Here is a 19724-nt window from a genome sequence, read left to right on the forward strand (position 1 = left end):
TGCATTATTGAATACTTCATTAAAGAAATCTAAAATAGTTAATTCAATTACATTATTCAAACGATTATATATTTATAAATAATATAACCACCAGATTGATCCTTAGCATTACACATCTCATTAGCCAACCAGAGACTTTGATGTGTGCTCAAGAAAGTTGGGCTTAGACTCTGATGTAACACATTTGTTCATTGTAGGATCGTTTAAACCGTTGATTTTGTGTGCCAATTTTATACCTTGTATTGCATTATACACCGGATGAGAAGTGGAACCGTTGATAACCGAGATTGTAAGGTAAAGTGAGACCTGCACTAGTTTAGATGGCAAAGCAACGTGTTCGTGAAGATATATAAAACGTCTACATCTTTGAAAAGCATTTAAATACTAGTACTGTATGATCTAATTTGGTTCTCTCATTCTTTTGTTCTTCTGTGAATTATTGGAAACTTTTCTTATCCAATGCCAACTCTCATGACAAAGAAAAATCTCGAAGGGGTTACAATTCCACTACTGACAGGGATTTAATTTCGATTCTAACATGACGTCCTTCAAACGCTTTGAGTACACACCCGTGGTAAAATGTGAATATATTGCTAAGGCTGTTCCTATTGTACTCCCACGTCAGATGTATTTTAATTAATGAGATACCCGACGTCATAGAACAACGACGTCAGAATATAAGCATTTTACGGGAAAATACACGCTTGTGAAACCGAAAATCATCACAACTAGAAAATGTAAACAAACGATGCTAAAATGTGATATAAGTCCATTTTTTTTTAAGAATTTAAGACATTTGAGTAAATAAGTCATTAAATTCATCCAAAACTATCTAAATACATTATTGTTAACAGTTTAAGTATGTCCCTTATTCAGTTTGTTCCATTCTTTTACGCGAATTGAATGATGCGTTTATTTATGGAAACGGCAAATATCAGCCTCCACCTAGCGCGTTTTTATCCAAAAGAATTGCCGTATTTGTCCTATTAGAATCGAAATGATTCATGGGGGCTTGAATATATCTATATTTTACCACGGGTTGTCCATTTATGCCGATATTTTACCCCTCGCTATCGCTCAGGGTAAAACATTTGTCATAAAGGGCCAACCCTTGGTAAAATCACGATATACATTGTATTCAAGCCCCAACGAATTATTTCTTAATCAGAATTTTGAGTGGTTATTTTGTTGTATGGTGTTGCCCTTTTGTCTGTATCTTTTTTGTCAGTTTTTCTCTTCCCATCTTGATCTCAGCTCTTGACTGTGCCTTGTGTATTTTCCTTTCGTACTCGTAATTCTCGACCAAAGGATTAGCGATGTCTGCAGCTAATACCCGTCACCCTGTCCTGACTAATAAACTTATTGGATCAACTTTGGTTTGTTTTTGAAAAGGTCCATACCTTTGGCTTAACTTTTTGGAATTGTTGGTCCTCAATGCTTTTCAACTTTGGACCTAGTGGTTTGATAGCTGTTTTGGCATGAGCGTCACTGATGAGTCTTATGAAGATAAAACGCGCGTCTGGTGTGTAGCCGGGTCCCTTTGATAACTGTTATGCATTGTTAAATGATTTATGTTACTGTTAAAAATGACAAATGGATCGGACACCAGTTTTGACAGTAAGCATCGTCTTCTCTTAGCTGAACTTTAAGATATTTTAAAATGAGCTTACTTTTTTTTTTTTTGACGTTCGAACATACCTTTATGACTAGAACTACTCGTTGGTACAAACAGGCTAGAATATTTTAGTCTGGCGTATTAAATTATAATCCTGGTACTTTTGATAACTTTTTACACCACTGGGTCGATACCACTGCTGGTGGACGTTTCGTCCCTGAGGGTATCACCACCCCAGTAGTCAACACCTCGGGGTTGACATGAATATTAATAATGTGGTCATTTTTACAAATTTCCGGTTTACAAAACTTTTAATTTTTCGAAAAAACTAAGGATTTTCTTATACCAGGCATATATTACCTTAGCCGTATTGAGCACAACTTTTTGGAATTGTGGATCCTCAATGCTCTTTATCTTTTTACTTGTTTGGCTTCTGATGTACTAAATTATAATCCTGATAACTATTTGTAAAATTTAAATGGCACTGCAAAAGGACCGTTGATAAGAGATATCATCGGCATCTGATGCATGTCCAAAGCCTTGTCCACATGTCTCTCGATTGGCTACCGGTAATCTCCAATCTGTAACGTGACCGTTGTGACGTCAGTGGAGATAACGCTCACGTTACAAGTCAAGAAACTCAAAAAGTTATTCGCCGGTGAATAATAGGGTTTTAGACCGCTGATGTAAATGTTTAGGGTTATTCATCCTACCTTGCAATGGAATGAAAATTAACTGAATTATTCCATGTAATGTGATAACGTGTTACCCAATATATTTTTTTGTAATATATGCAAGGTATAATAATACAAATTATGCTGTTTTTCGTATTAATTGAACTTGATTGTTAAGCTTGCAAGTAGCACTACGGAAATGCATTGTAGTAATAAGAACAGTTCTATTATCAGAAAAGTACAACATCTTAAAGTACGCAAAATAAACATCAAATCCGACACATTTTAAGTACAAGTTTATGTAATTCGGTAAGACATTTTAACAAAAATGATAGATTGGTATATATACTGAAGGTAAAAAAAAAGAAACAAATCACAAGACTGCGTAAGTATGTATTGCCATAGTCTCTACTTTATTTAGTCTCTGAGCTGATATTGTCAAAGATAGGCTGTTGTGTTTTGTGGTTTTCCTATAAGAAAAGAAACGGTACGTTTATCAATTATAATCATCAATGAATCTTACGAAACCACAATGTACATAGATAATCAGATAATAGAGAGATGTTTAAAGAAAAACTCATGCCAAAACATCGTGTTTTTTCTGTAAATTATTACAGAAAATGTTATCGTTAAATATTTTATCGGTTGTTTCACTATCTGTATCACTCCTCAATGTTCAATGCATTATGTATCCCGATTTGGTATCTGGATAATGATAAAAAAAACACAACATTTTTGCATAACACTTTTAAAAAAAAAAATACTCGCATTCGACGAAATTTACTTATGTTTTTTAAGTTACACGAGGAGTATTTCTCTTCGTGATAAAAAGAGGGAGAAGAAAGCAGAAGCTAAGATAAATAGAACACTTTTCTGAAATCGACAAACAAAAAAATAGTATAAAGTTAACAATAATTGAAAAAGAAAGGATATGGGGTGTTCATCCATAACACAATCATGACAATTCAGTACATGCATATCAAAAATAACACTAGAAGCAAATGCGAGGAGCTGTTAAGATGCTGTACCTGTCAAAGTCAAAATGAGGTATTCAACAGAGAGAAAAAACAGAAACTAATTCCACCTTCAAAAATCATAATATTTTGAGCTCTTAAATGATACATGATTTAAGAAACACACTGCATCTACAAAAATAAACTAATAACTCGTGTTGCTTCAGACATGTGTATTAAGTATACTGTAACTGGCATCTAATTTCATGTCACTGTTCCGGTAATAAGAATATACTTGATAATTACTTATTGCCGGTATGACACCGTTTCTTATCAACCTTTGTTAAATTTTATATCTGTATAATAATTCTTACAGATTTAGTTGACTCGGTAGATAGTTTCGAATCCATACGACTAGCGTGTCGTCGTCTCTGATAATGACTGTAGCCCAGCCTTACCTGCAGAATTATTACATATTAACATATGTTCAAATTAAAAAGAAAACAGAAAAAATACATTTAGTTTTTTAAAATATTACTGATTTTAATGATGCCTTGTGATTATATTAGCCATTGTTTATTACTATGATTTTTGGTAACTTGTGTAGATTTTTTAAATTTGCAATCATACTACATGTTCTGTCCAGAACGAGTGTTAAATGTGGATCAAACTATCCAAACATCCCATCTGCACTTGATATTATTCCAGTATTTTCTGCCCAATCTTTTATTTTGTTTAATTCTAGTAACCTATAGGTCAGATAAATGAACTTCTAACCATCATCAAGTTTCAATAACATCAATCTTGGCATGCTACCTAGTAAAATTCAACTTATAGACATTTGGAACGTAAACATCTCATATCAGAGGATCCAGTAACCAATATTTGTATTTAAACACATGTCTGTATCGTACTTTGAAGTAACAATGTTTCAATAGTTGCTCACTCGATCTTGTTCATGTTGTTAAGATTTTGGTTATGATTTGGCAACACGAAATGAAGGCCATACGAATATATGTGCAGATATATATAACATATTAACAAAGACCATAACATCAGTTAACAATATTTCATTTGTCTGATGAATCACATTCAATCTCAATTCGTGCCGTGGAAAAAAAAACACAGACCTAACAATTTTTATCTTAAAACTCCTCCTTGTAGAAATATGCAAGATTACAGGACAATATGTACATTTGTATGTCAACTGTGACACCCTACAAATAATATGATCGTCTATCTATAGAATGTTTATAGGGTAGGATTACGGTGGTTGGAAGGATATTTGATAAAAGTTAATCCAGTGGTTGTAAGCAAACTCATCTAAGATGCAGGAATTAAATTAAGGAACACTAGAAACAACACAAAATGTAAAAAAAAAATGTATATCCATGTAAGGCATTTTGACAAATATGTCAGGTTTATCCTAGTTAGCTAGCTGGGACGGGATTGTTTCCCTTAGAAAAAAAGTAAAATCACAAAAAAACTGAACTCAGAGAAAAATCAATTAGGAAAGTCCATGATCACATGTCAAAATCAAATAACAACACGCATCAAAAACGAATGGACATAGAACATGATGTAAATACCTAGTCAGCAATGAGCGGTTGAGCTAAGGAAGTACTTCTTTAGCTCAGTCGAGAAACGCGTTCCCTTTTAACACAGAGTTTTCGCGAGTCCCGGTAGACTCATGCGATTTTGCAGAATCATATTCTCCAGTTACATTGGCGCCCAACTAATAAAACACGGAGTTTAGAGGGGAACTCTAGCAAGAGTACGTTTGAGTGAGAGTAATATTGGTATGATGACTATTGAGGTGGGGAAGTGTGACGGGATTGCTTCTTTTAGAACATGTGGTAGATACGTAGTCATCCGTAAGCGGGTGAGCTAGGTAAGTACTTATTTAGCTCAGTCGGTTAACGCGCTGCCTTGTAACACAGAGGTCCCGGGTTAGAGTCACAGTGGAGACATGCAATTTTGCAAGTAAAATCATGCTCTCCGGTAACATAGCTAAACACAACTGGTATTTCTTTCATTGATTATTTTCTTATTGTGTGTGGTGAAAGTTGGATTGTATATGTATACATTTTGAAAGTTTCTGTTAATCTATCTATGTTTGTGGATATTGGATTGATGATAGCTCGTGTAAATGTTTGCTTTTCCTTCATTTTGTTATATCCTATCAAAATGATACATACCTGCTCATTCAAAAAACAGTGGAACAGGCATATGAACAGACCCTGTTTAAAGGAAAATAAAAACAATAATATGTTTATAAATGATAAGATACATGTATATCAATCAATAACAATAGATAAAACACTAACAATTTAAAAAAAAAAGGACTTAGTAATGACATGTTTCGAGATCGCTGATAAGGCTTCTTTATTGGCTAATTGCGTATGAACGAGCTAGACGAGCATTTTCTTAAAATCAGATTCATTTATTGCAATCGAATAGAAGGAGCTGGGAAGTCAAATTTAAAAATACGAAGCTCGAAACTTGTGATTAAATAGTCTAAAACATAGCCGTGAAAATTGAATCATGTCATAATTACTTCAAACTTTCAGTTTGTTGAATATGATATATTTGCAAGTTACAAAAACACACATGTGTACCGGTTTAACCATTTTCGTTATTTCCAATGCAATATCTAAAAAAAAAATTGTTAAAAGAGTTATGCTATTTCCAATCAGACATATATCTCTGTTAATAAGGGATAATATGCACTGATCATTCAACCTGTCTGAGACATTGTTGTTATAAACGTTTAAATAATGTTTTATAAAATTTACAAAGCATTAATATTATTAAAAGGCATCTTTTTAATTTTTAAAAAAGGCTTATTTGTTCTGATGATCGACATTTTACAAAATATTGGTTATATAAAAATCTAACATATATAGTTTGAAAAACAGAGCACCTAAAGAGCAGTTTTCCATATACCTGATATTCTTAAAAAGGATGAGAGGCACTGATTTTATACAATCATCCGGAACTTATATTCATCTTTGCTAAATCTCTGACAAGAACAATGCATGTATAACAAAGCAATTTTCAATATAGTGTTTTGTTTACAAGGACATCACTCTTACAAAAAAGACAACTTCTGTGAACCATTTCTCTGTGGCAACTTCGCAGTAACGTTTTTATATCGAGTGGTTATTTCCGATTTGAGACGATTTTATCGAGCATTCGTTTTGTAATATCGTTTCCTGAACAGATGGTTGCTATTTTTAGTGAAACTTGATCAATTTGGCAATCGTTAGTTTTTCTATGCTTTTATGACAAATGATTTTCTTTTCGTATTTTTTTTTTTGTATTTTTATTGGGTTGCTATTCTGTCTTCAACCTGTTATTATTGATATTTATGTGGTAATTTCCATCTATTTGGTACAATAAATTTATATCGAAATTAAAAGCTTCAAGTTTAATTTTGTTATAATTTAATATCCGATTGCCATGTGATTATTGACTTTCCGATTGGATTTTCCTCTGAGTTCAGTATTTTTGTGATTTTACTTTTTACAATTACTTTTTTAGATGCCTGCATTTAGTTTTGATAATTTCGTAAATGCTTTTGTCTAGGGGATAACTAAATTTGATATAGTGTACCTGGAGAGAATTGCAAATTGCAAAAAGGTATTGGAACATGACCAAATCATCGTTCAAAGAAAATGCTCCCAGCACCCAAGTTACACCAAACAACGGCAAAATGACACAAATGCTTTTTAAACCAGTCCTATCAAAAAGCAAGATGAATGTGTTATAACAAATACATATAAAGTATACATTTCTCAGGTCAGACGATATTACAGAGCGTTTATTGCTTACCTTATATGTACTGCAATGAACAGCAAGGTATGTGTCACATGTTGAACGAAGAAATCCTAAGCATATCCATGTTTTCCTTTTCGCTTAGGTTAGTGTTGTCCAGGTTGTAGTGTCCTACCTATTCTTTTTTGATTTGTCCAATTGTCGCTGTGTTTCATTTTTTTTATCATGACACTATATTTTATAATTTTGGGTTAAAATGTCCCGGAGGCTTTATTCTTTTTTTTTATTTTCGAGCCAATCGAGTTAGAGACAACAAAAGTAAACTTCAGTCGTGTTTTTTTTTAATCTTTCATTTAAATATGTGCTTTGACATATTTGTACCGAGCGATAATGGAAAAGCCAAGTGACTGTATTGACTTGTTATATAGATTACATGGAGTGCGCTGACCAAGTAACGTTTGCTATGCAATGTATTGTCTTTATAGTTTACGAAGACAGTTATTACTTCCACTTTTTTTGTGTTATTGAATTTGCTGTTACAAAATGTTAGAAATTATTATAAATTAAGGGATGTATCTCCCTCGTGCAAAGATCTGATTCCTATCACGAATTTTACTATACTTTTTTGACCTTTTGGATTATAGCTCTTCATCTTCTATATAAGCTTAGGTTTTGTAATATTTTGGCCACGATCATCACTGAAGAGATATGTATTATCGAAATGCGCATCTGGTGCAGGAAAACTGATAACGTTAATGGTTTGACTCCCACTGGGTCATTGCCTCTGCTGGGGGACTGATTGTCCCTGAGGGTATCACCAGCCCAATAGTCAGAACTTCGGTACTGGCATGAAAATACGGATTTGTTTTGTTTTATTAAAATTTGCTGTTACAAAATGTTAAAAATTATTATAAATTAAGGAATGTATCTCCCTCACTCAACGCTCTGATTCCTTTCACGGATTTGGTTATACTTTTTGGACCTTTTGGATTATAGCTCTTCATCTTTTATATAAGCTAAGGTTTTGAAATATTCTGGCCACGATCATCACTGAGGAGACATGTATTATCGAAATGCGCATCTGGTGCAAAAAAAACTGATAACGTTAATGGTTTGACTTCCACTGGGTCATTGCTCTCCTGGTGGACTGTTTGTCCCCGAGGGTATCACCAGCCCAATAGTCAGAACTTCGGTACTGGCATGAAAATACGGGTTTGTTTTGTTTTATTAAAATTTGCTGTTACAAAATGTTAGAAATTATTATAAATTAAGGAATGTATCTCCCTCACTCAACGCTCTGATTCCTTTCACGGGTTTGGCTATACTTTTTGGACTTTTGGATTATAGCTCTTCATCTTTTATATAAGCTTTGGATTTCAAATATATTGGTCATGATCATCACCGAAGAGACATGTATCGTCGAAATCTGGTGCAGGAAAATTGGTACCGTTAATGTTATTAATGCCTATATTGCGTACATTTATTATTGGGATTTTAACATGATTTCTTAGGAAAAGCTGCATACTACTATGGGTGATATAGATTACAAGCGAGTTCTCATCAAGGCAGTATTTTTTGTTATTTGCTATTAAATGTTTATGACTAATGTCTTATGTCAAAAATGCATTAAAAGGATTGTTTACAAATTATGTTTTAGTAGTGATTCAATACATCGAAGTCTTACTTATATTTCGTTTGAAGTGTTTTGGCAGCTAACCCTGTACTGGTCAATATTTTATACACCGTAATGATGATAATAATTAGATTTATCTGAAATAGACAATGTGAAAATATAGATAATTAACTGAAAATACATTAGGAATACAAAAAAAAGTAACTTCTGATCATTATGGCAATTTGATTTTTTGATGATATTTAATGTTGTTCTATGCATCTCTTTATCTGATTTGCATTGCCCTCCTACTTTTAAGCATGTTTATATTAACATTTTTTGTTTTGAATTTGAGTTATTGCACACAATACAGTTGTTATTAAATAAAACCTCTGAAGTCTTTGAAAATACACAGTGCGTCATATTGTTGTCATGGTGTAATTGCGTTTAATTTCATAACCATCTGCCATTATCAAATGCTGCGTTTATGGCTATGTTGATTATTTTTTCCTTGAATAAAAGCCTATATAGCAATAGTTATGACACATCTTAGTATACAAAAGCCGAAAAAATGTCAATACCAAGCTATTGTTACTGAAGACATTCGGCACACCGAAACATAAAAAGAAATATTGGTCTGCTCAAGCATTTTTGACGTTTTAAATGACCAAATCTTAATTATTTCTTTTCATACTACTGTTGACAAAAGTTTTCGACAGTAAACATCATCCTCTGATTTACATTTGCAAAATATTATTGTACCTCTGTTGAACAATGTTTTTAAATATTTCTACCAGAAAATAGAAAATACTCAACCTTTTAAATGCTTCAAATGTATAATCTATATTTTCTTGCCTTTATCTTTTTTAGTGCTACTATGTTTGTTTTGTACTCCTATCTTTATAATATTTTTGTCCTTTTTTTCATTTATTAGGAGAGATCTTAATACTGTTATATATATTGTATACAAACGAGGTTTTGAGCCAAAAAATAATCACGAATATTAAAGGTTAAAATTAGAATGAAAAAAATAATGACAATTACACATTTAATAATTGATCATGATATTCTATGATTTGTTATATTATTGTCATGAAATACATACCAATATAACCAGCAGTGCTGGTCCAATAAATGTCCAGATCAGATTTGACTCAAGGGTTAACCAACAACTGAAACAATTTAAGCAATCATCTTGATGGTTATCAAATAAATATTTTACGTTTTTCTTCTGTTTTGTAAATGTTCAGCGCATTCACACTTCAAATACATCAAGTATGCCCATCTAGCATGTGTTTGCTCAGTGTAATTTGCCTTCACACAGTAAAAGTAGACAGAAAATACAAGAGGGAAACTCATAGGTAGAAAATAAAATAAAAATAAAAGACACGTCTTATAGCAATACGAATTCACACTTATATAAACATGTCATTTTGGGGAATAGGTCACGTTCGGTACGTAAGCCCAAACGACATAAATGGTAAACCACTATCTAAGAAGACACAAATGTCCTTAGTTAGTTTAGACACATCGTATTGATCAACCATAGTAATACAAAATGTTACGAAGAAAATTAATATGTTTCTTGCTTATACTTTTATTTATGAATCACATTTAATTTGAAAATGAATTTGGTAATACGTACAATTGGTGATTGTCATATCCTTTGAGTCTTGTCGCTCCAGCTGAAATTCCAACTATAACAGCAGGAATAACTGGAATAAAGAAGTAATCCCTTTCTATAAATCAAAGCCTATGTACCCGAACCATCGTTATAAGTTCAATGACACAGTTGTTTTTGCTATTAACGTCAAGTTTTCTAGTAACAATATCTCTCCTGCACTGACTTGTAAGTAAAGTAACGATATAATCTCAGATTTCTCTATTTACTACGAATATTTGATTGTTTGCAGTATACTTTCATTCCTTGTTGCAACAAGAAAAAACGATAGTAGCCTGACATATCACAAAAAAATATTTTGTTCTATTTATTAAGATAACACAAATTCGTTGACAATATCAAAAACAAACAGGCTTTTCAGAAACTTACTTTATTCAGAAGCCTACTTTATTCTTTAGACTTTCAATTTGAAATGTTGCTACACGTAGGGTTTTATACTTACTCCAACATGCTGGTATCAGCTTACGGATAATAGAGCCTTTGTTAAAAATTATGACTACCATTCTCACTATCTGGATACCCTGCGCCAACATCAGTGCAAAGTCTGTCAGGAATAGATAATGCAAAACAATTGCAATCGCTGAACAAACAACCTTAAAAAAATATACGAAAAAGTATAACACAAAATATAAATATGTGGCAATTATGTGTAAGCAGGTAAGTTTATACAATGCCAGTTGATTTTAAAATTGTTTATCTTTGTTCATAGATATGATTTAATTTTCTTTTATTTTTGTCGATTTTGACGTTTCAAAATGTTGAGTACTACCTCTATAAAGTATAGATTGTAGTTTAAAATTTAACCCTATATCATATAAATTTATATTTTGAATTTTAGTTCAAAAAGGTTAACCCGGCGTTGTAATTATAGTTTCTTGCTGGCATATACATTTTAATTTTGGTATCTTTTGTACAAAGAACGATCAAATGCATTTCATGTGCATCGTAGATTTGTGATGAACGTAAATTAACAGCTCTGCATTTTCGAGTCAAATAACGTGTACTTTAGGTCTGAGAAGCTTTGCGTTATACATTTTGAATATAAGCCGCTAGTAGGAAGATACATATAGCCCTCCTCATGTTTTGGGAAAATTGTGTTTAATTATTCGTATTTTTTTTTGGTTTTGCAGTGGTGTTATCAGTTTTACTTCGAATGATATGCTTCTGATTTCAGTTTTGAATGTATCACCAATTATGTAATAAATAATGACTTTCCTGTTTTTGTTACCTTGTTCTCTGTTCTTGAAATACCAGCTAAAAAAATGACATATGACAAAAGTAATGCCACACATAAGTTCATCAGTGTTTGTGTTCTTTCATTTCTCACATACCTGAAAACATGACAATATAAATCGACATATGACAAGTATACGTCTTCATTCAATCTATGATTGCATTCGTATCTTTGAGTCCAAATAACTCAACAAAATGTTATTCGAGAAGTTCTTAACCGACATTCGTTGTCAAGCTTTCGATATCACTAAAGATATGAAATATCAATTCATAATTTGCTCTTGATAATTATATTCTTAAAGTTTAACAAGTGCGATTGCATTAAAGGCTACTATTGTATCGTTTTGGGCCATCTTCTCATGTTTACGTATATTTACAAGGTTTTTAGACGTTTATCAATAATCAAAAAGGTATTTACATTATCAGAGAGGGAGAAAAGATACAAGAGGGACGGTCACACTCAAAGATTTAAATAAACTGACTACGCTATTGCAAAAAAAAAAAAAGACAAACAGACAAATAATTGTACACAAGATTCAACAAAGAAATATAAAGACTAAGTAAAACAAACCCCATCAAAGACCGGGGGTTGTCTCAGGTACTCCAGAATGGTAAGCAAATCAACATCCATATGAGATCATCCCAATTTTTGTGGGGTCTGTGTTGCTGAATTTTCTATGTTGTGTCTGATGTACTATTATTTGTCTTTTTGTTTGTAAGCCATGACATTGATTAAATCAAAATTTGAAAGATTGTGTATAGTAACTTAAATGACCTGAGAAATGGACGCAGAATGATATAAAAAAAGAAGATGTGGTTCTATTGCAAATGAGACAACTTTCAACAAAAGACCTAAATGCCACACACATTAACAACTATAGGTAACCGTACGGCCTTCAACAATGAGCATATCCCATACCGCATAGTCAGCTATAAAAGGCTCCGATAAGACAATGTAAAGCAATTCAAACGAGAAAACTAACGGCCTTATTTATGTAAACAAATGAACGAAAAATAAATATGTAACACATAAACAAACGAAAACCACTGAATTACAGGCTCCTGACTTGGGACAGGCACATACATAAATAATTTGGCGGGGTTAAACATGTAAGCGGGATCCCAACCACCCCCCTCACTTGGGACAGTGGTATTACAGTACAACATAAGAACGAACTATAAAAATCAGTTGAAAAAGCTTAACTCATCAGAAAGACAAAAAATACAAGTGGACGTGGCCGGAAACTTATACATCACCACACAAAAAGACACAATCAACAAATCTGAGAGTACTCGCAGTTATCTGACAGCTAGTTCAAAGCCACTAACAACTAACAAAACAATCACGCATCTAAGACTAAACAATCAATCCGTACACATCCAACATCCAATGGATTTAGTGTAAAGACGTTATAAACAGCCAGAGGAAAACACGACCTTGTGCAATGCAAAGTTACAGGTATCGACAGATTGTAGATCCATGAATATGTATATGTATATAACATACTAGTAATATTTAGTTAGCATTAAATCTACTGATAACAAAATCAATATTTATACCAATAAAAACAATATTCAATGATCTTATTACAGTATTGAATAGGTACCCTTTTAGAATAAGTTTATTTACAGGAGCGACAAGTTTACATGGATGATTTCTAAATTTCCGGGCATGGTTAACAACATTTCCGTAAAAACGAGGATGTGCTATCCCGTTTTAAATAAGTTTTCTTAGTACAACCAAACTTCAAAACCAAATCTTTATATCTATGGAAAAATTTAGTAATTTATGGTGACGATATCCCTGGTTTTATAATTTACCAGTAATACATAGGTTGCGTTCGTTAAAATCAAAAAAGTCACAACAGACACGGGCATAACGAACAAGTTGTGAAATATAAACACCGTAAGATGGTGCCAAAGGAACATCACCATCTAAAAATAGAAAACTAACAATAGGGAACAAAAAATTGTCTCTTTTGTTGTAAATTTTAGTGTGTTGTTTCCCGTTTAAAACCGAAATATCTAAATCCAGGAAAAGACAGTTATTACCAAATAAATTTGATTTATCCAAAGTAAGTTCCTTGGTGTAAATTTCAGCAGTATTTTGAGAAAACTCGTAATTATTTAACGAAAAAATATCATCAAGATAACAGTAAGTGTTGTTGAATTTGTCAATTAAATGCAATTTCGACGGGTCTTTATGCTAATTTATGAGTCTATATGATAATTTATCAATGAAAGTAAAGGTTTGAACGGTTAGAATTACCACTACTTCTACTATTATAAATTTCTATGAATACAAAATAGAAAAATATCTATAATAGCCTATTACGATGAAAAACATGTAAGTGATACTAAATATATAAATGAACTGAAACTAGACTTAAGGTTGATTGAATGATTAGTGAAAAGTCTGTATTTGCTTCTGATAATACGTTATACATATGCATGCAATTTTTCTATGTTGTGATGTTATCCTATTGTTTCAGAAAAAAAGGAGAAGGTTTGCATGGTTTTGGTGCCATCAAAACGTTAAATCCCGCTGCAAATATTTGCACCTGTCTTAAGTCAGGAATCTATTGTACAGAAGTTGTCGTTTGTTAATGTAATTTATACGTGTTTCTCGTTTCTCGTTTTTTGTATAGACTAGACCGTTGGTTTACCCGTTTAGATGGTTTTACACTAGTAATGTTGGGGCCCTTCATAACTTGTTGTTCGTAGTAAACCAAGGCTCCGCGTTGAAGGCCGTACATTGACCTATAATGGTTTACTTTTATAAATTGTTATTTGGATGGAGAGTTATCTCATAGGCACTCACACCACATCTTCCTATATCAAATTAATGCTGATTGACAACAACAACGATGCTTTCAATACGTATAACTTACCTCCAAAGAACTATATGAACGACAATTGTAATGACTAGAAACAAGATTGATACTCCACATCCAATGGCTGATATGACACTCAATGGAAAATAGTGAGACGATGGCTTGTAAAAAGTGCAAAATCATATTTAGAAAAAAAGATGCATTCAATAAATGTATAAATGTGAATAATTTTTGAAATTATAAATACTCCTTATGTGATAAATGGTAAATCGATGTATCTGCATAAATATTTAAAAAGGGGGGAAATTTAATCAGTATAAGAGAGACCAGATATTCATACTATTGCGCTAAAATGAAACTGACAATGCATTGCATAAAAACGAAACCCCGATAAGACAACAGTCTACATAATACCTCACTTCCTTTTTTTATTTGAGAATACAATCATTTTCTGAAAATCTTTAATTTCAAAATATGAATTTGTATCAAAACATGATCAATAGTTCCGATTCCATGACAACTAGCCCAAATTCTCTATTTACTTATTTGTTACTTAGTATAGTAAAAAAAATTCAATCCGAAATGATTTGAGAAGAGAGTTAAAGGATATCAAAGGAACACTCAACCTAAAGTCAGAATTAAACTGACAAACTCATGGCTTCAAAATAAACAGACTTACAGACAAACAAAAAAACAAACCACATAACATAGACAAGTAATTTCTTCAATAGTAAATTAGATCAGTCAACTTTCACTCACAACTTTCGTTTTGATCACATTTTTTATTATTTCCTGAGGCGTACACGAACCCTTTAACTGTCATAACGTCACCAAAGAATACAATCAATCTACGTAGGTGCAGTTGGGTGTCATTAAGATAAGTCGCAGTCGGTTTGCAGATTTTTCGATTTTGGAAACATATTCCAAACTACTGTACTCTGATTTGTTCTGGTATCTATATTTGAATTTGAATTTAGATAACCGAATTGTATATAAATCGCAATCATCGTAAAACGCGGTTTTACTGTTGCGAATATCAATAAACCTAGCTCTACTACGCATCGTTATGTAATATTTGCGTTTGACGTGGGCCAGGATTCACCTACAATACGTCATAAATATGAACGATAGTACATATTACGGGGCGGTGATAACCTGATGTCGAAGTGTCGGAATATATTCAGGGCGTAAATTGGTTATTTTCCACTCGTTTTGTTGGGTTAATGTCTCTTTGTCACAGTTTCCCTTACCATAATCGAATCTTTCTTACATGTCTTAAAATGTTGGCATTGCTAAATGTGTTATTTTTTGTTAGAATAAGAGGGTTTTTTAAATAAAAAAATCCACATAATTGATACACCTTACACTGTCATATTCCAAAAGGATCTACAATTTTGAAATTAGTGTGGCGTTCATTATCACTGAACTAGTATATATTTGTTTAGGTGCCAGCTGAAGGACGCCTCCGGGTGCGTGAATTTCTCGCTACATTGACGACCTGTTGATGAACTTCTGCGGTTGTTTTTTTCGTTGGTCGGGTTGTTGTCTCTTTGACACATTCCCTATTTCCATTCTCAATTGTGTACTCATGTCATTTAGTTTAGCAAAACATATAACCTGTACATTGCCCAACATATAGATACCGTCAGATTGTACGGTTTTAAATGTACAGCTGTGTATCGGAATGCTAGTTATTGTTTTAGGTTGATACAAAAATCAAATATGTTGTCATTGATCATCACGAAGGAGACATTTGTTGTTCGAAATACACATTCTGTGCATTAAATTTGGTGTTGTATTAGTTAAATATTCTACCAATAAAATCAATCTTGAAAGATTTAATTAAAGTCATAAATTGATTATCGTTCAAAATAAGATTATTTCAATAATCGCTAAGATATCCCCAAACATTTCTACATTTCTTCTGCGTTTTAAGTTAGTGTAGCTCACCTTTTAGAAAGTGTTGTAATTTTCCACCACACACATATATGTGTCATTAAATACATGTTGTTAAAGTCACAAAAACGGCTGTCCGCGGTATAGAGTGGACACTACGCCCAGGATGTCATTGACATAGGTTGGGCACCACGCCAACGGTGTACAATGGACGTGGACAGAGAGTGGAAGGCATTGGATTGTCCAACGTGGGCGAGTGGAAATTACAAATTCAACCTGGACCATAGTGTGAAAATGTTAACGATGTATCTTATTGTGAAACGTAAATAAATCAATTGGTAGTTGTAATTACATATAAATACAAATTGATTGTTCAAGTAAAAGATCTTCAAATGTTTACGATGTATCTTATTGTAAAACGTAAATAAATCAATTGGTAGTTGTAATAAAACACATACTGTTTTCCCTGGGCTCATCAATATGGCGAAATTAGTGGTGTGATTATATTCACATATTGTGTATGAATCTGAAGCGTCAACAAGTCGTGAACCAAAAGAAGACCACGCTCCATAAACAGTATTTCTACAAAACAAATTGTTTATTGAATAAAGAGTTATAAATGCTAAAGTTGAAATCATCCATTGCAAAATCCGACGGACATCATCGGATACACAATTTACAACGAATATGTTTAAAATGTAATAAAAATAATCATGTTCTCTTTTCCTAAAAAGGTCACATACCGAATGAAACTTATTAATGCGTTCTTATTCTATGAGCAACATGATATTCATAGACCAGAATCTACTGACACTTTGGTAACATTTACTATAAAGCAATCATTTTTAAAGGTTAATGTGTCTTTTGTTTGCTATGCTGTTTATATTTTGATTGCTTTTCAACATTGTATTGGTTGATTTTTGTACCATATCATATAGAAACAACTAGCTATGAGTGTAAAGATTTTTTTTTATTTTGCTGAAATTGTTGTACCCTCGCGCCTTCTTAAGTATCATTTGACTATTGTTTATCTTGTTTGCAAGTGATTCAAATGATGATGCTCAATTAACAAAACTTAAATATTAAGAATCAATCAGCTGAGAGGAATCAAATGATACATGGCAAAGCAGAACTGAAATCAATCAAAAGTTTTAAAATAGTTCTTCAGGAACGGACTAGGTTATTAAGGGTTGATTGTTCTTGAACATGCCTTTTTTTCTCATTCTAGATTTTCATAACCAATCATTGTTCTTAAAATATGCCTGTACCAAGTCAATAATATGACCGTTGTTTTCCACAAGATCCTTTGCAAATTGTGTGGAACCTTCCTTTTATAATTTAGATTTCGGCATTCATGTTATTTTAATATGTTTTATTTTATTAAATGTATGTTAACAGACGATAAGATGTTTTTTTTTCTTGTTTTGTAATGTTGTGGCATGCTACAAATTACTATGCAGTTTCTGATTTGAATGTTGTTTCAGGCAGATATCTAACATGCTTCCAGTATATAGTTGTCACTTTTCACCAATACAAATGTTCTTAATTTATAAAGACTTCAAACTTACATAGCACTGAAATTCCAATGTCCACAAAATGGCATGGAGAAGTTATCCTTGATTAAAAGAAAAAAATGCAATTGTAATTTTTATACTTTAAACTTTTAAATTTTGCATTTATAGAACATTTTTAGATTTTGTATAATCAAAACCAATATTAGTAAGCGTACAGATAGAACAATCCCTTTAACGGTATTTTACATTCATTAAGTTTTATTCGTATGCAAAACAATCATGCTAAAGAAATGATACTTTCTTTAGACAAATACGAAACGAAATTTAAAGTAACAATATATTTATTTTATGGAATGGATCCAGCAAGTTTCGCAAAACATTAGATGTGTATAACACCACAGTAACAAATAATATTGTAGACAGTTTTTAAAATACTTTTACTTACCAAAATGTGGTCGAATTTTATAATTACGGAAAAATCTAAGCAAGATGTTCCATGAATCGTAAAATCCGTAATGATAGAATTAACATCATAACTCCCATTAAAAGGTTTTACATTCCTGAAATATATATATATATTACTAATAACAAAGCAAAATAAAATACGTGTGTCGCATCACTTGCTTGTGTAACGGTAGTGTGAACAAGCTTTCTATAATATTCAATATTTTCTAGACAAGACTGATCACAAAGATGTTTTTTCAACATTCAAAAGATATATTACATCACCAAGAACAGTATTACTTTGATGAGACTGTCATCAAAGTTAGATGTTTAGCTAGCTATAAAACCAGGTTTAATCCACCATTTTCTACATTTGAAAATACCTGTAACAATTCAGGAATATGACAATTCTTATCCATTCGTTTATGATGAGTTTTGTTATTTGCTTTTGCCATGTGATTATGGACTGATTTTCCTCTAAGTTCAGTATTTTTGTGATTTTACTTATTAATAAAAATGCAAAGATAAGATCTTTGGTAAGAACAAATCAAACGTTTGATTGTATCTACCCGCAAATAATTGGAAAACAGCTATCATTCAATGCAAATATAGAAGCGTGAATAAAAAAAACAAGTCGACGGGTAAATGAAAAAAAAAATCCGATTTTAGTTGAATAATTTGAGGTGCATCATGAACATAATTATGTAGTCTTCAATCTTTTTTTTTATCAACACGTGTTAGTTGATTCAACAAGGGTACATGAATGAGTGTCCAGTTGCTTTGTTTAATACAATTTCATGTGTTTATCAGATGAAATTAAAGAAGAAAAAAGGAATAATGTTAGTCTTTTAAAGTTTACTATTTAATAGCAACTTCAAATAACAAACAAATTATGGTTAGTCTACTACGGTATTACCAACTAAGTACTTCGTTGCATGACAATACGGTTTTGGGTTTGTACAATTTAATGTTACAAAATGTTTTAATTTGTTTTCGATAAAGAATATATCTCCCTCATGGATTTTATTCCTGGCCATACGCTTTGTGCATTATAATTTAAAGCTATTATGATTTTAAATTATCTCTTTTTTTTTTATAAAATCTGTGGGTCTCAAGCATCACTGAAGAGACAATAATTGTCAAAATGCGCATCTGGTGTAATTGGTACCGTTAATATTATTACCCATCTAGTATCAAATACTTCGGAAACAGTCCTGAAATACTTCTATAGAATGTGCTGCTATATCCAGTCAAACCTTAAATAGAAATATTGAAAATCAATTTGTTTAGTTCATGAGTAATCGTCAAATCATTATTTGAATCAAGATTGTTTTTCTCATTTAAAGCACATAAGAGAATAACGGGTATTTAATGGCTCAATACAAACATGAATATTCAGTACTATATAACAAAAAAATATATAAAATAGAAACATTTTATGTTTTTAACCGACAAACTGAGTAAGAATTGTTGACATCTTTGTAATCTAAA

At 32.1% G+C, this 19724-nt stretch overlaps 1 protein-coding gene across 1 annotated transcript in view; it reads right to left on the bottom strand.

Annotated features, from left to right (window-relative positions):
- Positions 1-2570: 2570 nt before the first annotated feature.
- LOC139515634 (adhesion G protein-coupled receptor B1-like) overlaps positions 2571-19724 on the bottom strand; it is a 37139-nt gene continuing 19985 nt past the window's right edge. The window contains exons 16-29 of the mRNA XM_071305259.1: positions 19417-19489; positions 18235-18349; positions 17844-17890; positions 16734-16857; positions 14437-14540; positions 11541-11643; positions 10755-10905; positions 10277-10346; positions 9737-9803; positions 8704-8789; positions 6858-6984; positions 5441-5482; positions 3617-3700; positions 2571-2759 (exon numbers count right to left, since the gene is read on the bottom strand). Coding sequence (XP_071161360.1) covers positions 2703-2759; positions 3617-3700; positions 5441-5482; positions 6858-6984; positions 8704-8789; positions 9737-9803; positions 10277-10346; positions 10755-10905; positions 11541-11643; positions 14437-14540; positions 16734-16857; positions 17844-17890; positions 18235-18349; positions 19417-19489 — 1250 coding nt within the window. The 3' untranslated portion in view covers positions 2571-2702. The remainder of the gene's footprint in view (positions 2760-3616; positions 3701-5440; positions 5483-6857; positions 6985-8703; positions 8790-9736; positions 9804-10276; positions 10347-10754; positions 10906-11540; positions 11644-14436; positions 14541-16733; positions 16858-17843; positions 17891-18234; positions 18350-19416; positions 19490-19724) is intronic.

The sequence above is a fragment of the Mytilus edulis genome, chromosome 3, assembly GCF_963676685.1.
Source record: "Mytilus edulis chromosome 3, xbMytEdul2.2, whole genome shotgun sequence".
Lineage (NCBI taxonomy): Eukaryota > Metazoa > Mollusca > Bivalvia > Mytilida > Mytilidae > Mytilus > Mytilus edulis.